This window comes from Chiroxiphia lanceolata, chromosome 4 (assembly GCF_009829145.1).
Source record: "Chiroxiphia lanceolata isolate bChiLan1 chromosome 4, bChiLan1.pri, whole genome shotgun sequence".
Taxonomy (NCBI): Eukaryota; Metazoa; Chordata; class Aves; order Passeriformes; family Pipridae; genus Chiroxiphia; species Chiroxiphia lanceolata.
In genome coordinates, this window is record NC_045640.1 from 53,466,896 (window position 1) to 53,488,034 (window position 21,139).

Consider the following 21,139-nt stretch of genomic DNA (forward strand, 5'->3'; position numbering starts at 1 on the left):
CGAAGACAGAGATGGGCAGGTAAAGCTTTTAAGGCAACACTTACCTGTCCCACAGATCCACTAGTACATGACAAGCATTAGAGTGGTCTCTGGTTATGGACATTAGGAAAAGCAAAAAAAAAAAAGTCAAGATCCAAAAGGAAGTTGATGTGTTAAAATACAACCAGCCTCGTGGCCAGAGGTCAAATCAAAGTACATCTTGCTTGTTCCCCTGGGACAAAGTAAGGAACTGAGGTCTCTGGGAAAACCAGATCAGCTTCTCTGCAGTCATATACCCCTGCCCAACAGCCCCAACCAGCATGGGTGCCAGCTGCACTGTGGCATGCCTCCCCACTCTCAGTTTTACAACCAACATCAAGCTGAACTAGCCTAGAGGTTCTGAAACACTTGGGTAAATGTTTAGGCTTTTCCAGTGCGTGGCTCAGGAAAGCAGCAGAAGGATCAGCACAGGTGCTCTTGCACTGAGGTTTCCACACACAGCTGAGGGGTGAAGAGGCAAACTCACGTATTCCTTGTGTGACAAAAAAAAAAAAAAAAAAAAAAAAAAAAAGAACTGATATAAAACCAAGAAGCACCCTGCCCTAGCTCCATACTTCTCTGCCTTCTGCTTTTCCTCAGTGGAGAGAAATAGGTTGAAGTGGTGAGATAAGCAGTCTGACCCACCAGCCTCATGCTCAGTGGAAATCAGACAGTTGCGGTTCCCTGGCAGCAGCAGAAGCATCCATTTCAATTCCACTCTTTTCTGTGTGTGCATTTTTCAAACCTAACTGGAGAAGGCAGGAAGAATCCTAATCTGTGATGCTCCAACAGTAATGACAGAGTTATTAGAATTAACCCCTTAGCTCATTTAACTTGTTACTTGAAAGATGCCAGCATCATCTTGCACATGACAAAATATAGTTAGAGACACTAAGTCACATCAAATTAGCTCATTGGGATAGGTTATAGATCAAAAAGCAAATGAGATGTAAGATTGGTTAATATGCCGTAGAGCTGCTAGGCGAACTTTTGCATTGAAATGTGTGATTTGTGGGGCCTTTAGCAGGGGGATAATTGCTTCTTTAATTATAATTGAGGTGTTTCACAGAGTAGTTTAATTGCAGAACAGGGTGTAGCGCACAGTTTGGTGACCCGGTTGGGTTTAAAACTGGATATGATATTTATCCACATTCATGGCTTTAATTAGGAACTAGAGCAAGGGGGAAAGCATCACTGAGTCAAGAGGCAGAAAAGGGTGTTTTGCCTAGTCAAGATGACCGTGACACAAACTTTATTCAGCTGGTCTTGCACAGGCAAAGCTGGTGGAAGCTGGGGACTTCTCTAAATAGGCTGCATCAGGTGGCTGCTCCATCTAATTGATTATTAAGGTGGCTGCTGTTTGCTGTGTTTCATGAGAGCCACTTATGTTTTGCGGCAGTTATCCCTTACTTGGGAGTTCATGTGTATGCATTTCCATGTGGGTGTGTGTCACTGAGACAGTGTTTTACATTCACAGCAGGAAGGTGAGCTCTGAGAGAGACAAATAGGGGAGTTTGTGGCCACAAAAGCTAATTACCTGAGAAGTGACACTGTTCTTTGCAGTGCCTTGCAACATACAGCAGAACCGCCTTCGAGTGTCAGTGGGAGGAAGTGGGGGGGAGGCAGGTTTGCATGCAGAAGGAGCATAGCCCAAAATGAATGAGGACTGCTCATCTGTTTTTCCACGGAGAGCCACTGGATAGGGTCTGGCAATGCAGGTCTGTCCTCCAAAACTACAGGATAAAGCTCCCTGTAATTGTCAGTGCCTGGTCCCCTATAATTCTGTTCCTTTTTACATATATTTTGTCCCCCAGTTTACTGGTGGTGGTCAGGACACTCTTTTGCAAAGCATGAGAGGTGGGTTAGAATCTCCTGCTTGAAGGATAGGTTGGCATTTGGGTTTTGTGCTTTCCTGGGAAGTACACTGACTACTAGCTTATTAGGTAGTCTTATTTTTACATTTCCTACCAATTCGTTTCCACAGTGCAGCAACCCATGTCAAGGTGCACAGGTCTTGTAGAACTGAGTTTTTTGAGACCTGAAGTTTCTATGGGATCTACCTGTATACTTTTCCTTTCTAGTGCAGTTCCATTGATGCCAATGTAAGTGAGGGCAGAGCATGCTCCGAAATGAATCAAGTTCAGGCAAGGATTATCTGTGGGACTGGAGAGCAGTCAGACTTCTAGTTCCTCTGGGAAATATTACAATGGGAGATGTTCTACAAGAGCACTGACATACACTTTGCTAGCTTATCATGTTCTCTACAACCCACTTTTTGTGGCAATGACAGCTCTGGGATGCTGGATTGGCTAGCACAACCTACCTGTCCTCTTCAGAATGTACTCAGAAGGAGCAGTGTTTTATTTTTTTTAGTTTTGGAAGATATACAGTGTGGGACACAGCTTTTGGCTGCATTTTTTTATGCAGATAGATGAGCATATCTCCATACTTAGGCGAAATAGATGAGCATACCTCCCAATTCTCCCCTTAGAAAAGATAGCTCCTCATCTAGGTGATACTATTCTAATCATAATCTCATATGGCTATGAAATTAGTCCATCAGGTCTTACTTTGACACTGAGTGACTTGCTCACTGTAGCCAACTGACTTCAGAGGGCCTGAAGTGTGAGAATTACTTCTGTCAGGGCTTTCCAGAGCCTCTGGTTCTTAACAGCACCCTCAGTCACCTGGTGATAGTGTCTGCCTTGGTCAGTTCCTCTTAACAGTAACTTTTTCAAAAGCAGTGCTCACCTTAGGCATGAAGAATTATGATGCTCCCATGGTTTTGTGGAGATACTTCCAAAATATTGTCTGCAGAACACGTCAGCTGTCACTCAAGAATTGTTTGATCAGCTTTTCCTGGGTTTTGATCAGGATTTTCTGTGTTCTTCTAGACCTGATGCTTTTCTTTTACTATAAAATGTAACCTGGACAAAATCCATTCTGGATTTACAGCTTACAGCCTTTTGAAACTGTAGGAGGAGCTGTCTGTATGATAGCAGGCACTATGCAATTTTGAGGTTGAGTGGGAAAGGGGTGTCCTTGGGGACTTCAGCCACCCCCCAAATCCTGTTCCCTTATTGAATTTAATGATCCTGAAAAGCATATAGCTCTGTACTGTGAAGAGTAAGATCCATCCGTCTGTCAGTCTAATCAAAGGACTGCAGACGTCACTTTGGTAACTCATTTAAGGCTGCTTCCAAACAGACCCCCTCAGTTGCTTCTGGGATTGGGGACTCCACATGCCCACATGATGTCAAAAGTGCCAGTCAACATATGAGCTATGGGACCTCCAGTTCAAGCCCTTCATTCAGGTATAAAAGGAAGCCCAGAAACTTCTGATGGCCACATAGCAGATGCTATGGTTTTCATTTAATAATGCCATGATCTATGTTTGTCCTGACCACCCTTTCAGGGCTCAATAAATAAATCCAAAACAGACCGAACCTGGGCACTAGCCGCAGGTGAACCGAAAACAAATCGTTCTGGCCCCTGCTCCCACCTGGGGCTCGGGCATCTCCCATGGCTCCAGCCCAGCCAAAAAGCCCCAACCCCCCAGAAGAGCCCGCTATCCACCCTGGCCTTATCCTCCCCCCATCGTGTTACCACGGATCTTCACTCGCACGGCTCACCTGCAACATTCCGTACAGGGCTGCCCGCCCACCCTCTCATTGGTGTGAGGACCCCCACGGGCCGCCCGACGCTCCTCCCCTCCCCCAAAACTTGGACTGGCAAACCTCTATGTACTCCGTAGTTCTTCCTCTCATTTCCTATGGGGGTGCAGTTCCCACCGGCAGCCGCGTGGCGCACCCCCGTCGGCCGGCGCGTAGTGGTCCCGCGTCTCCTAGAACACTTCCATCAACACTGTCTCCGTACAATCCTAGATATCCACTGGTCAGATTATGTGGCTAACACGTCAGTTCTGGAACAAGTAGCAGTCACAAGTATCGAGGCCATGTTGCTGAGAACACAGCTGCGCTGGGCAGGGCACATCTCAAGGATGAAGGACCACTGCCTCCCTAAGATCTTGCTTTATGGTGAACTTGCCACCGGCTGCCACATGAGAGGAGCCCCGAAGAGGAGATACAAGGACTCCCTGAAACAACATCTCAGCCTTGGCCATATTGATCAACATAACTGGTCTACTCTGGCCTCCAATCGGGAGGCCTGGAGACACACCATCTATAACGCTGCTGATGCTTTTGAGAAAGCACACAGGATCACCCTTGAGGAGAAAAGGCAACGCAGAAAGAATCGTGCCTTGCAGAATATACCATCTAAAGAGGCTTTCTGCTGTACCTTGTGCAACCAGATGTGTCTATTTTGTATTGACCTTTTTAGCCACCAACGTGCTTGTAACAAACGTGGGTAGAGCCCTCCCCAGATCTTCGTTCGTGAAGCCCAGCCATGATGACGATGATGATGATGATGATCTATGTTTGAATTTGAGGCTGTGTGGAAGAAAGTTCTCCATCTGCTTCTACCAGTCCACCTTGGCCTTTGAAGTTTATTCTGTGAGGTTTCACTTCCCAGTTGTACGTAAAGAGAACTGTAATGGGGCCAGAGACGTCCAGCAGCTGTACATACGCCCTATGTAGATTTTAGTACTCAAGCAGAAAGCTGGATATATGTGTGGTTAAGGAAGTGTTTCCACAGCAGAAACAACAATTCCCCTTATTGTCAGCAGAAGCACAATAGCAAGAACTTAACAAAACATTGTGGTGATTTGCATTTGCTGTCTCATTTTCAGTATGTGTTTTTTAGTCACTCATAGCTGTAATTTCAGTCTCTTTGGAGATCACTTTTTTCTTTCTTTTTTTTTTTTAATCTTAAGTCTCTTTTCAGTAAATAGTATATAGAGGACAGCATCCCCTTCAACAGCCAGTTGCTGGGGTGAAAGTATACATTTGAAACAAAATCCAGAAATCAAATAGGCACTCAAGTCTCAAGGTACCTGAAACAGCTGCTGGTTCGATAGCCTGTATGAAAGCTGCTAAAGTTTTCTCGGTCTCACTTGAACATCTTGTACTGTGTCCAAATCAGTAGCTAGTTGCACAAATGCTTTGTTCTTACTGTGTGCCCTTACTACCGATATGGCTTGGGATTCGTGTCTGTTGTTACAATTCAGGTGAAGCAGGGGAGCTGTGATTTCCCTGTGGCTGTTGGAGGCTGTGTGAGCTCAGCAGGGACCTGCTGCAAGGCAAGTGATGCCGCTGTGACCAGTTGGCACAGCTGCAGAGAACACCAACCGCAATGTCGATGTGGATGAGGGACCAGATGGAAAGCAATCCTGCTGCATCAGCCAGGCATGGGGAAGGCAGGGGTGCAATGTTCTCACTTCCCAGAATTACAAATTGCCTTTTATCAAGGCAAGTCTCTCCCAGCTGTTTGCGTTGTTTCTTCTGGAGAATTGCACTGGAGCACTTTGTCTTTGTCTGGAGGATAAAAGACTTGCTGTTTTGGGCAGGTGGACCTTGCTCTGAAGATGATTCTAGGGCAGGTTGGTGCAGAGGAGATAATGAGCAACAAGGATCCAGAACTCATACCCTGCTGACTTTGCTCTTGAGATTGCGAGAGGTGTAAGGAATGACTTGTACGATATGGAGGGCAGGATCTAGATGAGCTCCTATTCCTTTTCCATCCTTGGATTTCTTTTGGAACAGATGTGTTTCTGCTCTACCAGTTTCTAAAACAATCATACATAAGCAAGTGTGCCAAGAGACTTAAGTGCCTAGTAATGCTAGTAACTTAGTATGGCTAAATTTGTGTCAGCAATTAGCCTCCGTAATAGGTTTTCCTGCATCTGTAATCGCTTGTGTGATTTATGTTCCCTGTGTTCATTTAGTCTGCACAGAAGCCTGTCCTGGCTCTGCAAGTCTTTATCTCTGTGTGTGCTGCCTTATTTCGTGCTGCTGCTGGAAACATCCTCTGGCAGCACAGGTTTGGCTGCACCTCCCAGGTATAGCTGAGGTGGTGATTGCAGGTTTTCTGTTCTTGCCGATGGTCTTGCTTTTCATGTTGGGTGGCATGTGGCAGCTTCCCTCTGTTAATTAGAACAAATGTGCCAATTATGTTAATGTATCTCCCGATACCAATCAGTGAATGATTAGAGACAACACATCTGTCTCTCACTGGGGAGTGGGATGACAGAAAGATGCTACAAGGTATGTTGCTGTAAATTACAGCCGCCTTGGACCGTGCGCTTTCTCAGCCCATTGCAGGGATGGCTTAGTCTCTTGCAGGCTTGCTTGCCAGCCCATTAGCAGCACTGGATGTGCAGATCCAGCACAGCTGGCAGGAGCTGTGTGCCTCACTGCTCTGCAAGTTGCTTCCAGAGTGCTAAGGAGCTCTGACCAAAAGGTAACTGGCTTCAGGTGTGCTCCAGCTTCTCAGCATCTGAAGTTTCTATGAGTCAAGATTTCATTCACTACTCTCACACCTCAACTGAGTGGGCTTCTTTTGCTAGTCAGTTTGCAAACATATAACAAAAATACTTCTTCGAGTAGAAAACTAACAATAAGAAATGGGGATTTTCTGTCTGCTTTGTTCTAAGAGTTTGTATATAAAAAAAAATTGCTAATTGTTGTAATTTTCCATAGCTGTCATCTCCCAGGGGGTACACTTACTTCATCCTTTATGGCATAATTGTTGGCAATTAAATGATTTCTGTTAGGATAAAGAAAAACTGATCCCATGCTTTCCCTACATATACATGCACAGCCATCAGTACATTTATCAATAACAGTTGGAAGGACATGCTTGATTTAATTGAATACATAGGAGTAGGTGCCTGTTCAAGAATTGTTATTATAGCCAGTAAATATACATCTTCAATATTAGGCAAAAGAAACCATTTACTCTGAAATGTCTCTAGATATATGAAAAAGGGAGGCATGAGGGTGTGATTTGGTATGACCTTGGAGGATGGCTTTTGTGCACTTTGAAATGTCCATGTCCATCCTGCTGCCCCTCTGTCCATTTACCTACAGGGGTACAGGTCTCTAGCACGTAAGTGTCTGATGCCTCATCTGCCAGTCTCTATTATTCAGGCAGCAGAATTAAATTCAGGATAAGTTTCTGCGTTGACTGAATTAACAGCCTACTTCAGTGAGGGGGCTGAGCCTTGGGGAATGACATGGCATCAAAAGAGATTGTTGCTTTTAGCTTCTGTAATAACAGTTTGCATACTTGTCATTCATAAATCACGCTGTCTCATTCCTCTTTGTTCTCTTCTCTTCTGTGTTCTGTATTTGACGCCTGATCTCTTCCTACTTACGTGACAGAACAACCCTGCTCCCACCTATAGTTGTTACCTCAAAAAAAAAGTAAATCAGAAGTTTGGAGGTACTGAGCACTGCAGTCACCTGCACCAGAGAAAATGAGGCTGATAATAATTGAAAATAAGTACCAACAACAACCTCACTTATATGTTGTAGTGTATTGACTTAGTTACCATTTCTACAAAGACTGAGAGAGAAAACACAACCACTGGAGGGATGTGCTCTTTTTTGTGTTGTTCTATTGATGGCTAAAATGTGTGTGAAAGAAGACTCCTGCTGCTTGTCAAATCATCCATCAGTTCCTCCCTTCAGATTTAACATTGGAGTTTGCAACATTAACAGACATCATAAAAACCTGGATGTCAGAAGACTGAATTAGATTTACTAGAGATATCTTGTGAAAGAGATGGGATTTAGACATGCACACACAGTTCTGATATACTGGTGGAAAAAAGAGGCATCCTGTTGTTCTGCAAACTTTTATTGTTAGCAAATTCTGTAGAATTTTGAGACATTAGGTGAAAAGGATCTCTTTCCTAAGAGATTTGGTGTAGAGCCAGAGGCAATATACTGAATTATACAGAGCTGCCTTTTTTTTTTTTTTGGCAACTTCTGTTTTCATATTGTCTTTGGTGTTTTTGCAGGGATGATAGGGAATTTAATGCTTACAGCTTTAATTTTGTCTAATCATTTGAGACCCAGACTGAATATGCATGTGTGTTTTCAGTGGAGAGAGAAAGTGTTGCAGAGTACTTGAAAAAGACAACCATGTGCTTGGGCATGGAGCCTTCAGGGTGCCAGAGGCTGCTGGAGTATGTGCTCTGATGGGCATACCAGAAACATTTTAGACTGAGCCTTAGACTATGTAGACTGTAGTCCTGTCCTTACTGATATCCTGGTGTCTTCAATGTGCAGGGGATAGGAAGATTACAGGCAGATTTGAAGGTGGTACATACACGGTTCTGGCACTGCGTGTAGCATCTCTTAGACCCCTGGCATAAGTCTGTACTCCAGCCCAGAAATAATCAATGACATTAAAACCCAAAAAAGGTTTTTTATTTGTGTGAGAGGCGGTGGTTAAGTGACAGCCTACCACTGGTGAAGATAAGTTCCTGGCTTGTTTTTCATTCTAGAATGCATGTGGACTTGACCTGCAGGTGAGGAAGGAGCTAAATATTGCCACTGACTGAATAGGAATCTGTCTGTCTTGATTATACCTGATACCCATTAGGATTCAAGAAAGGAGGAAGAACAATTTTAGTCATCCTGTCGAGGAAAACCAGGCTATTGACTGAGAGCTTGTATCTTCCATGGTGAAACAGGATTGTGGTAGTGATAGAAATACAGCCTCCAAAGTTTTATATCTTTTTTTTCTTTTCCTGTTCCTCACAGACACATGTATCCATTTCCATGGCCCTTTTTACACCGCCAACTTTAAGCAACACAGTATTGACAGTTGACTGCCACGTACTGCAGGGATGTGCTGTGGGAAAGGGGAGTTTAAATCAAACCTTCACTGAAGCAATGGCTTTACATTCACTAAGGTGTACACCTTTGGAAGCAGCTCACACCTGATATACCTCCACCCAAATTGGGGTAGGGGAGCTGGAGCTACTTAAGCCAGGGCTGAAGAGGGGGACTGGGGGTGGGAACCTATAATCCAAGCTCACATCTGCCAGCACTGGTCTTACAGCTTTGGACTGGCTTTGTCCAGGCATGAATTGAGCCTTCTGTCTTGAGCACCAGGAGAGATCATTCGTTTTCTCACCATGGATTGGGGCAGTCTGTACAGCTGTCTCAGGTGGGGAGCAGGTTCTTGGTTGCTTTTCGGGTACATCAATGCTTGGGTAGTTCCTCAAATGTATTTGGAAAAGTGGGGTTTGTGAAAGCAGGTCTTGGCAGCTAGCACCCCAGAAATCTGGCAGGCTGATTGTATTTACGTTTTTCCTCCTTTAATTAAGTCCTGGACACAGGCTGAAGTGATCCAGAGACATAAAGATCCAGCTTTGATCCATCCAGGGTCCAGTCCTGTCCTGTCCTTCAGAGCACACAGTTGAAATGAAAACGAGCTGCTGGATTTGCAGCCAAATTATATTAAGAGCGGCTCACTGCCATAAACTGGGATATAACAGGGTGGGTTTTTTTAGGAAGGCAATAAAGAGGAACATTGTTTAGATTAAAAATCATGGGTGGGCTTTTTTTGTTGTTTTTTTGTTTGTTTGTTTTGTTTTGTGGTTTTGTGTTTTGTTTTTTGTGTAGACAAGAAAATTATGCTTTATTAAGATAAAATGTAGCTTATATAAGTAAAAAAGGAAAAATAAGCACTGATGTCCTTGTGATTTCTTGGTAACTGTCTCTGTTTTGTTTAATTCTAATTGCAGCAAGACAATAACATGTATGTACATGTGAGTGCATGTGTACTTAAAAGCAATGTAATCATAGATACTGTGTCTGTCCAATTGTGGTGTGACTTGGTGCTGACTCACTACCTCCCCTCTGGCCCTTTGAAACCCCAAGGTGGAATGGTTGAAGAATGAAGAGGTTATTGATCCCGTGGAAGACCGAAATTTTTACATCACGATTGATCACAACTTGATCATCAAGCAAGCCCGGCTTTCTGACACAGCCAATTACACCTGTGTTGCAAAAAACATTGTGGCCAAAAGGAAAAGCACCACAGCGACTGTGATTGTCTATGGTAAGTGGTGCCTTGTCCTATTGCAAATGGATGGATGCACAGTCAAAGCGAGAGGGGCGGGAGGAGGATGCAAAATGCGTGTATGCAACTCTAATTGTGGTCAGTCTGGGCTGCCTGTGCTGCCTGTTGACTTGCAGACATGTACAGGGACTGCAGTCAGGGTTCATTACTGAAAATATCAGAAGTAAAGGTCTGATGGCTTGGCTTATTGGTGACAGGAAATGGTGACAGGAGGAACAAGCACCTACACACACAGCCAGCTACCTCATGAAGAGCAGGCGTTTTTTCCCCTTGCCGTAACACATGCCGGCTGGATACAGCAAGGAGCCACGAGGGCACATTCTCCAACAGGAGTGTCCAAGGCATTGCTTACTACCACCACAGTTCACATTCTTAGTGGTACTTTTCAGAAATAAGAGTGAAAGTGATGGGAAGTTAGTGCTCCCAGATACTGGTAAGAGTGTCAGAGCTTATCAGAACCCTCCATCTTCTTATATTTATTTAAATAAGCTTATCTTTGGTGTCTACTGCCAAAACATACCCTGACATCAGGGGCAAAGGACTGCAGTTCAGAGGTGCACAGCCTAGCTTAAAAATAAACGTCAGGGGAATACAAAGCATGGGATAGCATCTACAGTGTCTGCATGTGTCTGCATCCACAGTCCTGATATAACTGAGGCTGGTCGTGCTTTGGCTGTGGAGGGGCCAGATGAGATGCCCTTCTAGAGTCTCTTCCAGCCTGTGTTGCGCTGCAGCTCTGCCCCACCAGGTTGAGCCCTTGCCCCTGCAGAGTTACTGCCCCAAATGCATCCCAGGTGGGGGTATGCACCAGAACAAAACCTGCTCTGATGATGTGCCAGCTGACTGAACTGGTGTTCCTTACAATCAGCTTAATTATAGGATAGACAAGTAGGAAAAAATCCCTATGATTATCCCTAATATTCATTTCATATTCAGGGTAGCAGTTAGATTTAATTGTAAGCAGTTGCTTCCCCAAGTTACAATGAAGGCCTTTTAGTTCAGTTTTTATAGAAAACTGACTGAATTGAGTTGATTAGCAGTGGTTGTGATATTGAGGAATGGACCATGCAAGAGCTCCGTGTTTTGTAACGATGATGAATGCAGAAACATAAAGATGTAGGCAACTCCTTCTCATACATATACAGATTTTTTTTTCAACAGTGCATTCAAGAGACATGTGTAGGGGAGTAGCATTTTTATGGGTTTTGCTACCAGAGCTGCTTAAGTGTTGTATCATATCACAAACATTTGGGTTTAGAGAATCTGAGCGGTTAGTATGTTACCTATACACTGGCAGTGACATTCTTATGTAGAGCAGCAGAGCTCCTTCTTCATCTATCCCTCTATCCCAGAAAATGAGGTGGGTGAAAAGGAGAGTCAACATAAATATCTTTCCAGGGATAAATATCTTCCCAAAGTCAATTAAAAAAAATGCTAACTAGTGTTAGTTCACTCTGAACAGCTTAAATATCTGTTAGGGAAGTGCTGAGACATTCATATGCACCAGCTAGGTCCACAGAGGGATGAGTGAAGTTGTCCTGACATCCTGAAATCACCGTCTTCAAAGAAAGGAAGGGAAAATTATCAATATCTAATCAAAGCATGAGGGTGTCTCAGCATACACAGGTGATGGGTTCATCTGAGCGTGAGCAGGAGTGCAGGTTGTCTCCCTTTGGAAAGTACCGCGGCTTTCAGAGCATCGGCTTCTGGCTGTTAGAGCTGTGTGCGCTCTCTGAATCTGCAGGGATTTTGATCATACATACTCCATCAGGAGCTTTAGGCTGGGTCAGGTCAGTTTTCAGAGTAAGGCTGATCACCTGCCAGCCCTAATAGTCATCAAATGGTGTGTCTGATTTGGCATCAGCATTTCTTCAAATTTTTACAGTGACTTCTGGCATACATTTGTCACGTTGGAGACGTGGGTTTTGTCTGTTCAGTGTTGCTTCTCATGCTATTCCCAGCCATTGCTCTGGGCTTTGGGCTGACCAGGCTGGCCTGATTATGGGATCATACTCTCCCTCTTGCTTTTCAGTGAACGGAGGCTGGTCTACCTGGACTGAGTGGTCAGTGTGTAACAGCCGATGCGGGAGAGGCTTCCAGAAGCGCACGAGGACCTGCACCAACCCTGCCCCACTCAACGGTGGTGCCTTCTGCGAGGGCCAGAGCGTTCAGAAAATAGCTTGCACCACTCTGTGTCCAGGTTCAGTATCAACAGCACACAGCCCTAGATAAATTGTTTGTCTGTCATCAGTCATTTCAGGAGAATACTATGAGTTACAAAAGCCAGCCTCTCATTATTAATAAATCCAACATTTCAGGGGATGAATATGAAATTGTATTACATAAGTAGATAAAATAGTGAGCACATCATATCAAGCAGCATGGGTTTCAGCCCTACTTTTGCATGCTGCTTACACTGGTGTCTCAGCCCTCATAATTCAGGGGATTTGGGGAACATTCAGAGTTTCAAATTGTAGGAGATAATGGTTGAAAGCTCTGGAAAAGGATTGGAATTTGAATATAGAAAGGAACTGTGATGTAAATATATTTGCAATGTCTGTTCAGTCCAGCTGTCTCAGCAACTGAAGCATCTGGGATGTGGATGTTAAATTTGAGGCACATGTTTACCTGACTTCAAATACAAAGACATTTATTCTGGAAAGAGTTGTGTATCCATACCTTTAAAAGGTATTTAAATGTAAACTTCTGAAAAATACCAAATTCCTTCAGGACACACCAGCTAGTTGGTACTTATCTGTGACAAAGTTCTGCCCCTATTGTCCAGTGCTTTCCTCCTTCTACAGACCCACTCAAATCAATGTCAGTAGGGTCATCTTGAGCTTGTTAAGTTTGGCCATCCAGCTCTGTCACAAGAACAATTTCATATTTTGTTCTTCACCTGTTTGATTTAGTGCTTTTGAAAGTCATTTGCAGGATGTTGAAAGGCACTAAACACATTCCTGATTCTGCTCATGTGAAATAGTTTGGTACCTTTAGATATTTCTTTTAATAGGGAGTATTTAACATTAAATATCTTCCTACTAAAGAAGAATTTTTGGACCAGTTTAATCTCTGTGTTAAAAAATGCCAAAATTTAAAATAAAATCACAGATTCCTGAGTTGTTGCTTAATAGACTTAGAGAAGAGCAGGCTGATGATCCCTCTGCCTTGCCAGAGATGGCCAGGAGTTGCAGGCCGGCTTGTGCCAATGTGTGCATTGCTCTTGCTTGGTCTCACTTCTGTGTACGCCCTAACAAGTTGTTCTTTCCTCGTGTCAGTGGATGGCAAGTGGACATCCTGGAGCAAGTGGTCCACCTGTGGCACAGAGTGTACTCACTGGCGCCGGAGGGAGTGCACGGCCCCAGCGCCAAAGAACGGGGGGAAGGACTGCGAGGGGCTGGTGCTGCAGTCCAAGAACTGCACGGACGGGCTCTGCATGCAGGGTAAGTGCCACTGTGACCTCTCTGGAGTCTGGGATATATATGGCCACACAGAAATAGCTGCAGAACAGTATCAATGACCTAAAGTGACAGAATCATTTGTAAAAGAAATGAGTTAATCCAGTTCTCACCAGTCTGGGCAACCCACTCTTTTTGCCTGAAGATGAATGTAATGCTGTCTGAGGTATATGAAGTTGAACAGTGAAGAATTAGGAAGAGTCATAACAGAGCCTTCTCCCCCCTGGTCTCTCCACCAAAGTCTTCCTCTCTATATGGGTGCAGCATCTGTCCAGAGAAGTTTGGCAGTGACTCTTACAGCAATGTAAATGGAAAAAAGAGCATTTAGGGCAAAGTCAGCATTTTTAAAGAGTAAACTTGGCCAAGCAGATCAGCTTGTGGCTTCTTAATATCGGGAATGGTGGATGCACGTGTTTCTACGTATAATAGTTATGTGCTTTTTTTGGATTTTGAGTGCCCTGTGGTAGAAGGAGGTAGGCTGTATCTAGGCAGTGCCAGTGCAAACTTCATGTGTAGTCATCATCATGGTGCAGGCTTGTGAAGATCAGCTCTAGCACTGAAGTCTATTCTGCCTGCATCTGTTTATGCCATGGTCCTGCCTTTGTGACTAATAGGAGAGAGAAGTAAAAAAAAAAAAACAGGTTTTAAGTGTGATTCTGACATGTACCGATGAACAATTAATCTGCTCTGCACCCCATCCCTTCTCAAAAATGAGGTCTTCTTTGGGCTGTTGGTGCATCAAGACTCCCTTTCACATTTCATTAGCACAATAACCTGAGTCAAAATCATCACATACACATCTCTCCTGTTCCTTCATCCCATCTCTCTACAGTACTTCTCTATCGAGCTTCAGCTCTCTGTTATCCAAAGTTGTGGCTGTAACTATTCAATATCTATGTGTCCAGATCATAAAATGCTTTGGGTTCTCTCATAAAAAAAGGAGTTAAGAATTTTTATTCTCTGAGGCAGGTTACTTTTGACTGAAATAGTCACAATGACAGAAAAGTGACACTACTAGCTAATACATAGGTCTGCCCCTTGAATAATTACTATATAAGATGGCTACTATGCTGGCAGTGATCTCTGAGCTACCCTGTGGCACAGCATAGCCACTTGCTCTGGGGTTTCCCAGAGTTACAAATAGCTTCCTCAGTGTGGCTCATACAAATACTTCCATCATGTTAAAAACTATTAGTCAGTGTCAGCAGCCTATGAAGCTGTAATGCCTCAAAAAATCTCTTTTTATGGGGAAAATGGAAAGGTGAAATTTAGAGCTCCTCTCTTTTTCATTTCTAAAGATAGAAAAAAAAATAAAAATCCATCCATGTCTTACTGTATAACACTTTTATTGTGGGGAAGCTAGCATACCCCTAGCTCCAGCACTGTTAATAAGTCATTATGGTAAATTAGGAAGAAAAGATACATTTCCCTATACAGAAGAGCTCTTCACTATCAGATTATATTTAGACAGGTGTATGTCATCTTTTGTGTGTGCATAAAGAGAACCATTTAAGCAGAAGTCTTGTGGAAAAGTAGATATAATAGTACAGCAGAATAAAAGCCCTGTAGGGATCTCGTTTATCTGTTGATGGTATATTGCATTTTATTTGTGAAAGTGGATGCTGAGTATAAAGCAGAGGTCTTCAGCAGGAGAGAGGGTGAAACTGTTGTGAATCCTATTCTGCTTCATATATATGTATATAAAAAATGAGAATGAAAAATATGCAGTCATATAATGACCTGCTTAGCTCCAGGGGCCGTGGTAATCCTTCAGTGTTGGAATTTAATGGCAGTGTTTTAATGGTGTCTTTATACTCGCGGGGTTTCATATACCTGTAAAACTTACAGTCTTGCTCCCCGATCCATCACTGCTGAGAAGATTGATTTGCTGTACTTGGTGGCAATGTGCCTGCTGCTCTCTCTCTCTCTCCCCCCCCCCCCTTTTTCTTTATTTCTCCTTCTCAGTTTATGTGCAATCAATCTGAATACTTACATTTTTGCCCATGTGGATTTAGGTTCATAGAAAGTCTGCCTGCTGAGCCAGGAAGACACACAGGACTCCTTTCATTCCTAAAGCAACATGCCTCTTTCCATATTATTTGAGGCTTTTGGGGACTGGCCAGGAACTGACATTTCTCATAGCCTGGGAACCTGTGGATCCACAGCAGACTTTTCCAATGCCTTCATGCCACTGGGTCTGGCATGGCACATGTGGCACGGAGGAAGCTAGAGCCACCTTTTTTTCTGTGGCCATAGCCCTCAGGGAGATGTGTTGGCTAGCTGCTTACCTGCCCCATAGTCAAATCCTGTTCCTAGATGCCCTGGTGCTGCCTCCTGACTATCAGTCTTTAGTGAGAGCTTGAAGGTTGACACGGGGGGTGTAGTTGGGATCAAAGAATTAGTAGACAGACCTTCTTACAAGGAGTCAGTAGCCTGTTGCTTTGACAAAAACTCACTTGTAAATATATACCTTTATATAGCTGCACGTAAAAGATAGGCTGGAAAATGCTGGATTGAATGAGTCTAATTTACAAGCCCTTTCTCTTCCAGTCTATTATTCACTTCAGTAGCATCAGCTGGATAGATCAATAAGCTCTTTCATCAGACTGCTCCTGCTCCAGCAAAGAGCAGAAGTCTGCACGACTATTGATTTCTGTGGGGATAAAAACTGTGGAGCTTTCTCCATCCCTTGTAATTATAGTATTTTACACCCAAAGCTGTAGTTTGTGCTTACCACTAACTGTGGCATTTCTCATGCAACTCGGCTGTCACATTTATTCAGACTAATGATCTTGCTAGTATACACATACACTCCCTTATCCGGTAGTTAGTATTTTTCTGTTAACATGAAGGGACGAATAGTCGTTAAACTAGAGAGCCTGCAGAGACACAGCAGGCTGAATTGAAAAGGAAAAGCAGATGTAGTGAAAATTTAGGGTGGTCATTGCTATTTTAAGTTTCCAAATACACAATATTGCCTAGCAGGTCCATTATAACAATTCCATAATTCCCATAATAGCATTAATATGATCTTCTGGAACAAAATATGCTGTAGGTGTAAGAAGAATTGGCTGGTTACCACCCACGGTAGTTGCATTATTGCCTCCATAGTTGCATTATTTCCCATTTGATGTACGAGTTCAGTGCAAGGAGCAACACTTTTAAAGGCATGCACTGCATCTCACAGGGGATTGCTATAAACTGAAGCACTGCAATTAGCCCTTCACTCATCCCACCTAATGACTTTGGTGGGTGTTCTGTGTAAAGAATAAGAAAGCAAAGTGTTCCCCTGCTGGCTCAAACTTCAGCACAATTAGTTCCCTTTGCTAGGTCACAAATATTTTTAAAGCAACATACAAGTGGAAGTCTTTGGCTGGACTGAGTCTGGAATGACTACTAGATCATTTGTGTGGTACAAAGCAGATGCTACAAGTCCCTGGCAGGCCAAGTTCTGCTTTGCATTATGTGTAAAATGCTGCTGGTATTCAGGAAGAGGTGAACCCTATGAGAAGACTTAGCTGTACTGCATCGTTATGTTGAAGGCTTGTTACCTGAGTTGTGACATGCAGCTGTCATGCTCAGAGCCTGTCACCTATATCCTCTCTGTTGAGGATCTGAAGTGACAGTGTTCAGATCTATATTGTCCTTGTCCTGAATGAATAAGTACAGCAAGTCCGTAGGTGTGAGGTTGGTGCCTGCTGGGCTTTTGGTCTTTTCTGAAATTATGCCTGGGATGCGTAGGGTTGGCACTAGCACAGTCAGGAAGATAACCAGTGCCCCTTTTTCAGCTCACTCCTGGCTTTAGTCGACCACTGTGGCTTTTCATAAAAGGCTGGCTAAGTTGTGCTTTCAGTTTTTTTCCAAAACACAGGGCTAGCTGTCTTATAGCAACAGGCAAGATAATAGTGAAGCACATATTGTTCCTTGAGGGCTATGGATTATAAAGTTACGTAAATAGTATTGTTTCTTTGTGTAGTAAAATTGTTTATTTTATAGTGTCATAATATGGAATAAAGATCCATCATTGAATAGGACCAGAAAGAAACTCCCACTTGTGAATCATTGCTGAGTGTCATCAGATCCAGTATGGACTTTTCCTTTGTTGCTTGAGCATGAAAAGACTGAGATGTGCTATTGTCATTTAAAGAATGGAAGAAAAGATTCAAAACATCTTCATCTGTTGTTAATCTGGTCTAACACTTGGATCACTTTGGTGATCACTTTCTCTCCCTGCATGTAGCTTAACTACTTGGAAACTCAAATAGCAGATGTGCCGCTTGAGAAAAAGATGCCTATACCATGGTGAAGATGTTATTATCAGCCTAATAATTCCATTCCTTTTAAAAAAAGGCTTCCTTCTAGTCAAGAGTGAATTGATGTGAAATGGTGACGGCAAATCTGTATTTGCTGAGCACTCTGAAATCCTTGTCTGAAAGGCAGTATGAAGTTCATAAGGTTCCCTCTTGCAATGATAGTACCTAAGTGTGTGAAAAAGATGCAGTTTATCCTGCTCTTGTGTGAAATGGCTAAATGCTGCCCTTTTCCAGTCTCATCTCTGTTTATACACAGATCTTGAGTGGAAGGCAAGGTTACCCTGATACTACCATCTCTTTCTTCCCAAAACATAAATATTCTGCACATGCCTTGCTTATTTAATGTAACATGTCAGAACCTCTGATGGAATAAGTATTTGTTTCCCTTTTTGGCTTGATTTGAAAGCAGGCATTCAGGGAAGAATTACAGGGCAGAGCAGCTTGATCAGGACCACAGGTTGACCAGAACAGATTAGTATGCAAAGAGCAGGGGGATGTTTTCCAGACTCCAGAAGGCAAGCAGAACTCTCCCAAGGGAGACTGCAACAGAAGCCCATGTGTGCAGAGGCATGAAATAAAACCTTTTATTAAGAGCATGTTAGTCAAGAGAGAACTTCTAATATGTTCAGTCTGTCAGCATAATGATATAACCACCTGCCTGTTTTGCCCTTGCAGGGGGTACTCATTCCTTTGAAGAAGGCATCTCATTTGTTCCTAGAAGAAGTTTTCTGTAATACTGTTGTTTGATATGAGTAAAGAGATGTGTTATTCTGTTTTCAACCCAACTACTATGTAATGGTGTAGCAACCAAGGGAATTTATGCACACATCTCAGAGTCATGACTCATCTCTTTTATTATAGCAACATGAGAAATCCCCAGTTGAGAAGCATCCACGCTCTAGTGGGCCCTCTGCAGCTGAGAGCTCTTGCCTAGAAAACCAACTGCTCAAAGCAGATAGAAGCATTGAGAGAAAATAGAAGAGCAGAGCCACAGGCAGAACCCAAGGCACTGAAATCACTGTGTCTTCACCCCGGTCAGTTTAGAAAAAGCCACCTCCATATTATTTTTGATGAAATACAAGTGCTGTAGGATCTCTAGGCTGTTTTCAAAAATCTGAACTAATCAAAAATATTATAGCCATGCAGAGAGAAGGAAAAAAAAGCAAACTTGTCCATCTACACTTTTCATTCTTCTTAATTTTCTTAGGCTTTCTTTTATTCTTCCTGTTCCTCTGCACGTTAAGAAACTCAAAAAGTTACCGAGATAGCTTAAAGGAAAATATAAATCTTATGATGAAGTCTAACTGATACATTATTTTAATTGTAGAAGAAAACCACCCCATGCAGTGACAATGATGTATGTTTATATTTTCCTTATCATGTACAAAGGTGAGTGTATTTCATGATTTTTGCTTTCTGGTCAGGGTGTCAGGCAGAGCAAAGTTACATGAGTTTCCCAAGGCTCATCAAGGAATAAGTAAAAGGATCAGAAGTAAAACTCAGTGCTCTCTATTTCTATATCTGGACTAAAAAAATTATTGGCAGCATCCTTAACTGAAAACTTATGCTGGGGAAGGAAGTTTCTATAGTTTGAGAGACAAACATTGAGCTGATCAGCTGATTCTGGAGTCTCTGGGATTTTTGAGGTTATAAACCGCGGAATGCAAGTTACCTTACGTGTGAGCTTACAAACCTGCCAAAGATTTTGATACCTGTTCTGTGTGGACAACTCATGCTTTCCATAAGCCTTTTTTCCCAGCATTCCCCTCTCCTGCATCCCCTTCCAACTGTCCCTTCACTCAACTAGCTGTTTGCCATATGTCCTCTCTTCAGTGCTGCCCCATGTCCTTATTTCAGCTCTTGTCCAGCTACTACTGCAAAACAAAGTGAATCCCAGGAAGTCAATTTAGCATTCAGTCATTGCAAGACTGGAATTTGCAAATACACAATCTAGCAAATTACCATGCTAGGCATGTGTTTACTTTTGCTGTCAAAGATTCGTAACAAACCCAATGTTAAGGTCCTGTGCTTCTAAGATACTAAAGACTGGCATAAGATTTAACCAAAAGGTCAAAGTCCTTAACTGCAAAAGATTGCATAATGTCAAACTTGGATATTCTAATCCACATCAAATTTTAGCAACAAGTTATTCTTCTCTTTCAACTTCCCCTGCTCCCATATAGATGACATGCGTGTTTAAACTCAGGCAAGACCTTTCTAACAATATTAACAAATTTCAGGATCTAATTTAAAATGAAAACATAATTGCAGTCTTAATTATAGAATATCATAAACTCCATTCAAGGAGAGAACAAGAGAGTCTCCCCATTTAACTTACCCGCTCAGGAAAGATCTGAGATAATACCCAAGTAAATAAAAAGTCACAAAACCTCAAGCTCCCTATTTATTAGCTCACTTTGAACATGCCAATAATTAGTCCTTCAGAAAGAAAATAAATTGCAGTGCATTATCTCTGGGATGTCTGATATCATATCTGACCTTCAGCATCATTACTGCAGATATGAAGGTCTTTCTTTAGAACAGAAAATATAAGAAGGAGCTGGGCACATTGTGTCTAAAAGGTTTTTGCAGCTCCACAGATTTTGTTGGTTTGTTTTGTTGGTTTTTTTAAATTTTTTAACCACCACAAAAAAAGGTGTAACATATCACATCATCTTGTTTTCCTGGGAAATAGCAAGGGGGAGAAACGATTAACAGCAATTACAAGTCATATATTATTGTTAATATTTCTCCTATGGTAAGTCTGCATTAGCAACATGTTAAGTGAACATGAAGCCTTGGCACTAAGCAGTCAGAATATGGGGTTTACTCTAAGGTTGCTCTTGTACCATTAACTCTGCTCCCTTGTAGAAAACAGTACTGGAAGCATGTGCAGCCTCTGGACAGTAGAACTTGCACAAAGCAGTTTAAAACTCCTGAATGTCAAGTTAAATCCCTAAATTCCTTCTCCTAAGATGGAAATATGTGGCTGTTTGTCCATCATAGATGGACTTGGTGGAAGCCTATAGCATTGCAATGCATCTGAATGAACATTTTGAAAACCCTTGAAAGTCTTTTTTGAAAACTTTGAGTCTTTACACACTGTATTGATCATCTATAATTTCCTTTAAAAATAATGAAGAAACTCAAGCAAGCTGGTGATAACTGTGGCATTGCTGGAAGGTGATGGTGAATGAGGTAAAACAGAAGGAGACAGAAGATGGAAACAGGATTAGTAGTGCAAGGTCACAGCCACAGCACTGCAAACACTGCATGGGCATATGACTTTTTTTCTTTGTTTCAAAACCCTCTCTTTATAGTGGAATTCAGAATGTATAATTGATGAATGTC

General features: G+C 42.6%; 1 protein-coding gene across 1 annotated transcript in view; it reads left to right on the top strand.

Moving 5' to 3' along the window:
* UNC5C (unc-5 netrin receptor C) overlaps nt 1-21,139 on the top strand; it is a 257,765-nt gene that overhangs the window by 196,549 nt on the left and 40,077 nt on the right. The window contains exons 6-8 of the mRNA XM_032686686.1: nt 9,816-9,996; nt 12,050-12,217; nt 13,296-13,460. Of these exons, the coding sequence (XP_032542577.1) occupies nt 9,816-9,996; nt 12,050-12,217; nt 13,296-13,460 (514 nt within the window). The remainder of the gene's footprint in view (nt 1-9,815; nt 9,997-12,049; nt 12,218-13,295; nt 13,461-21,139) is intronic.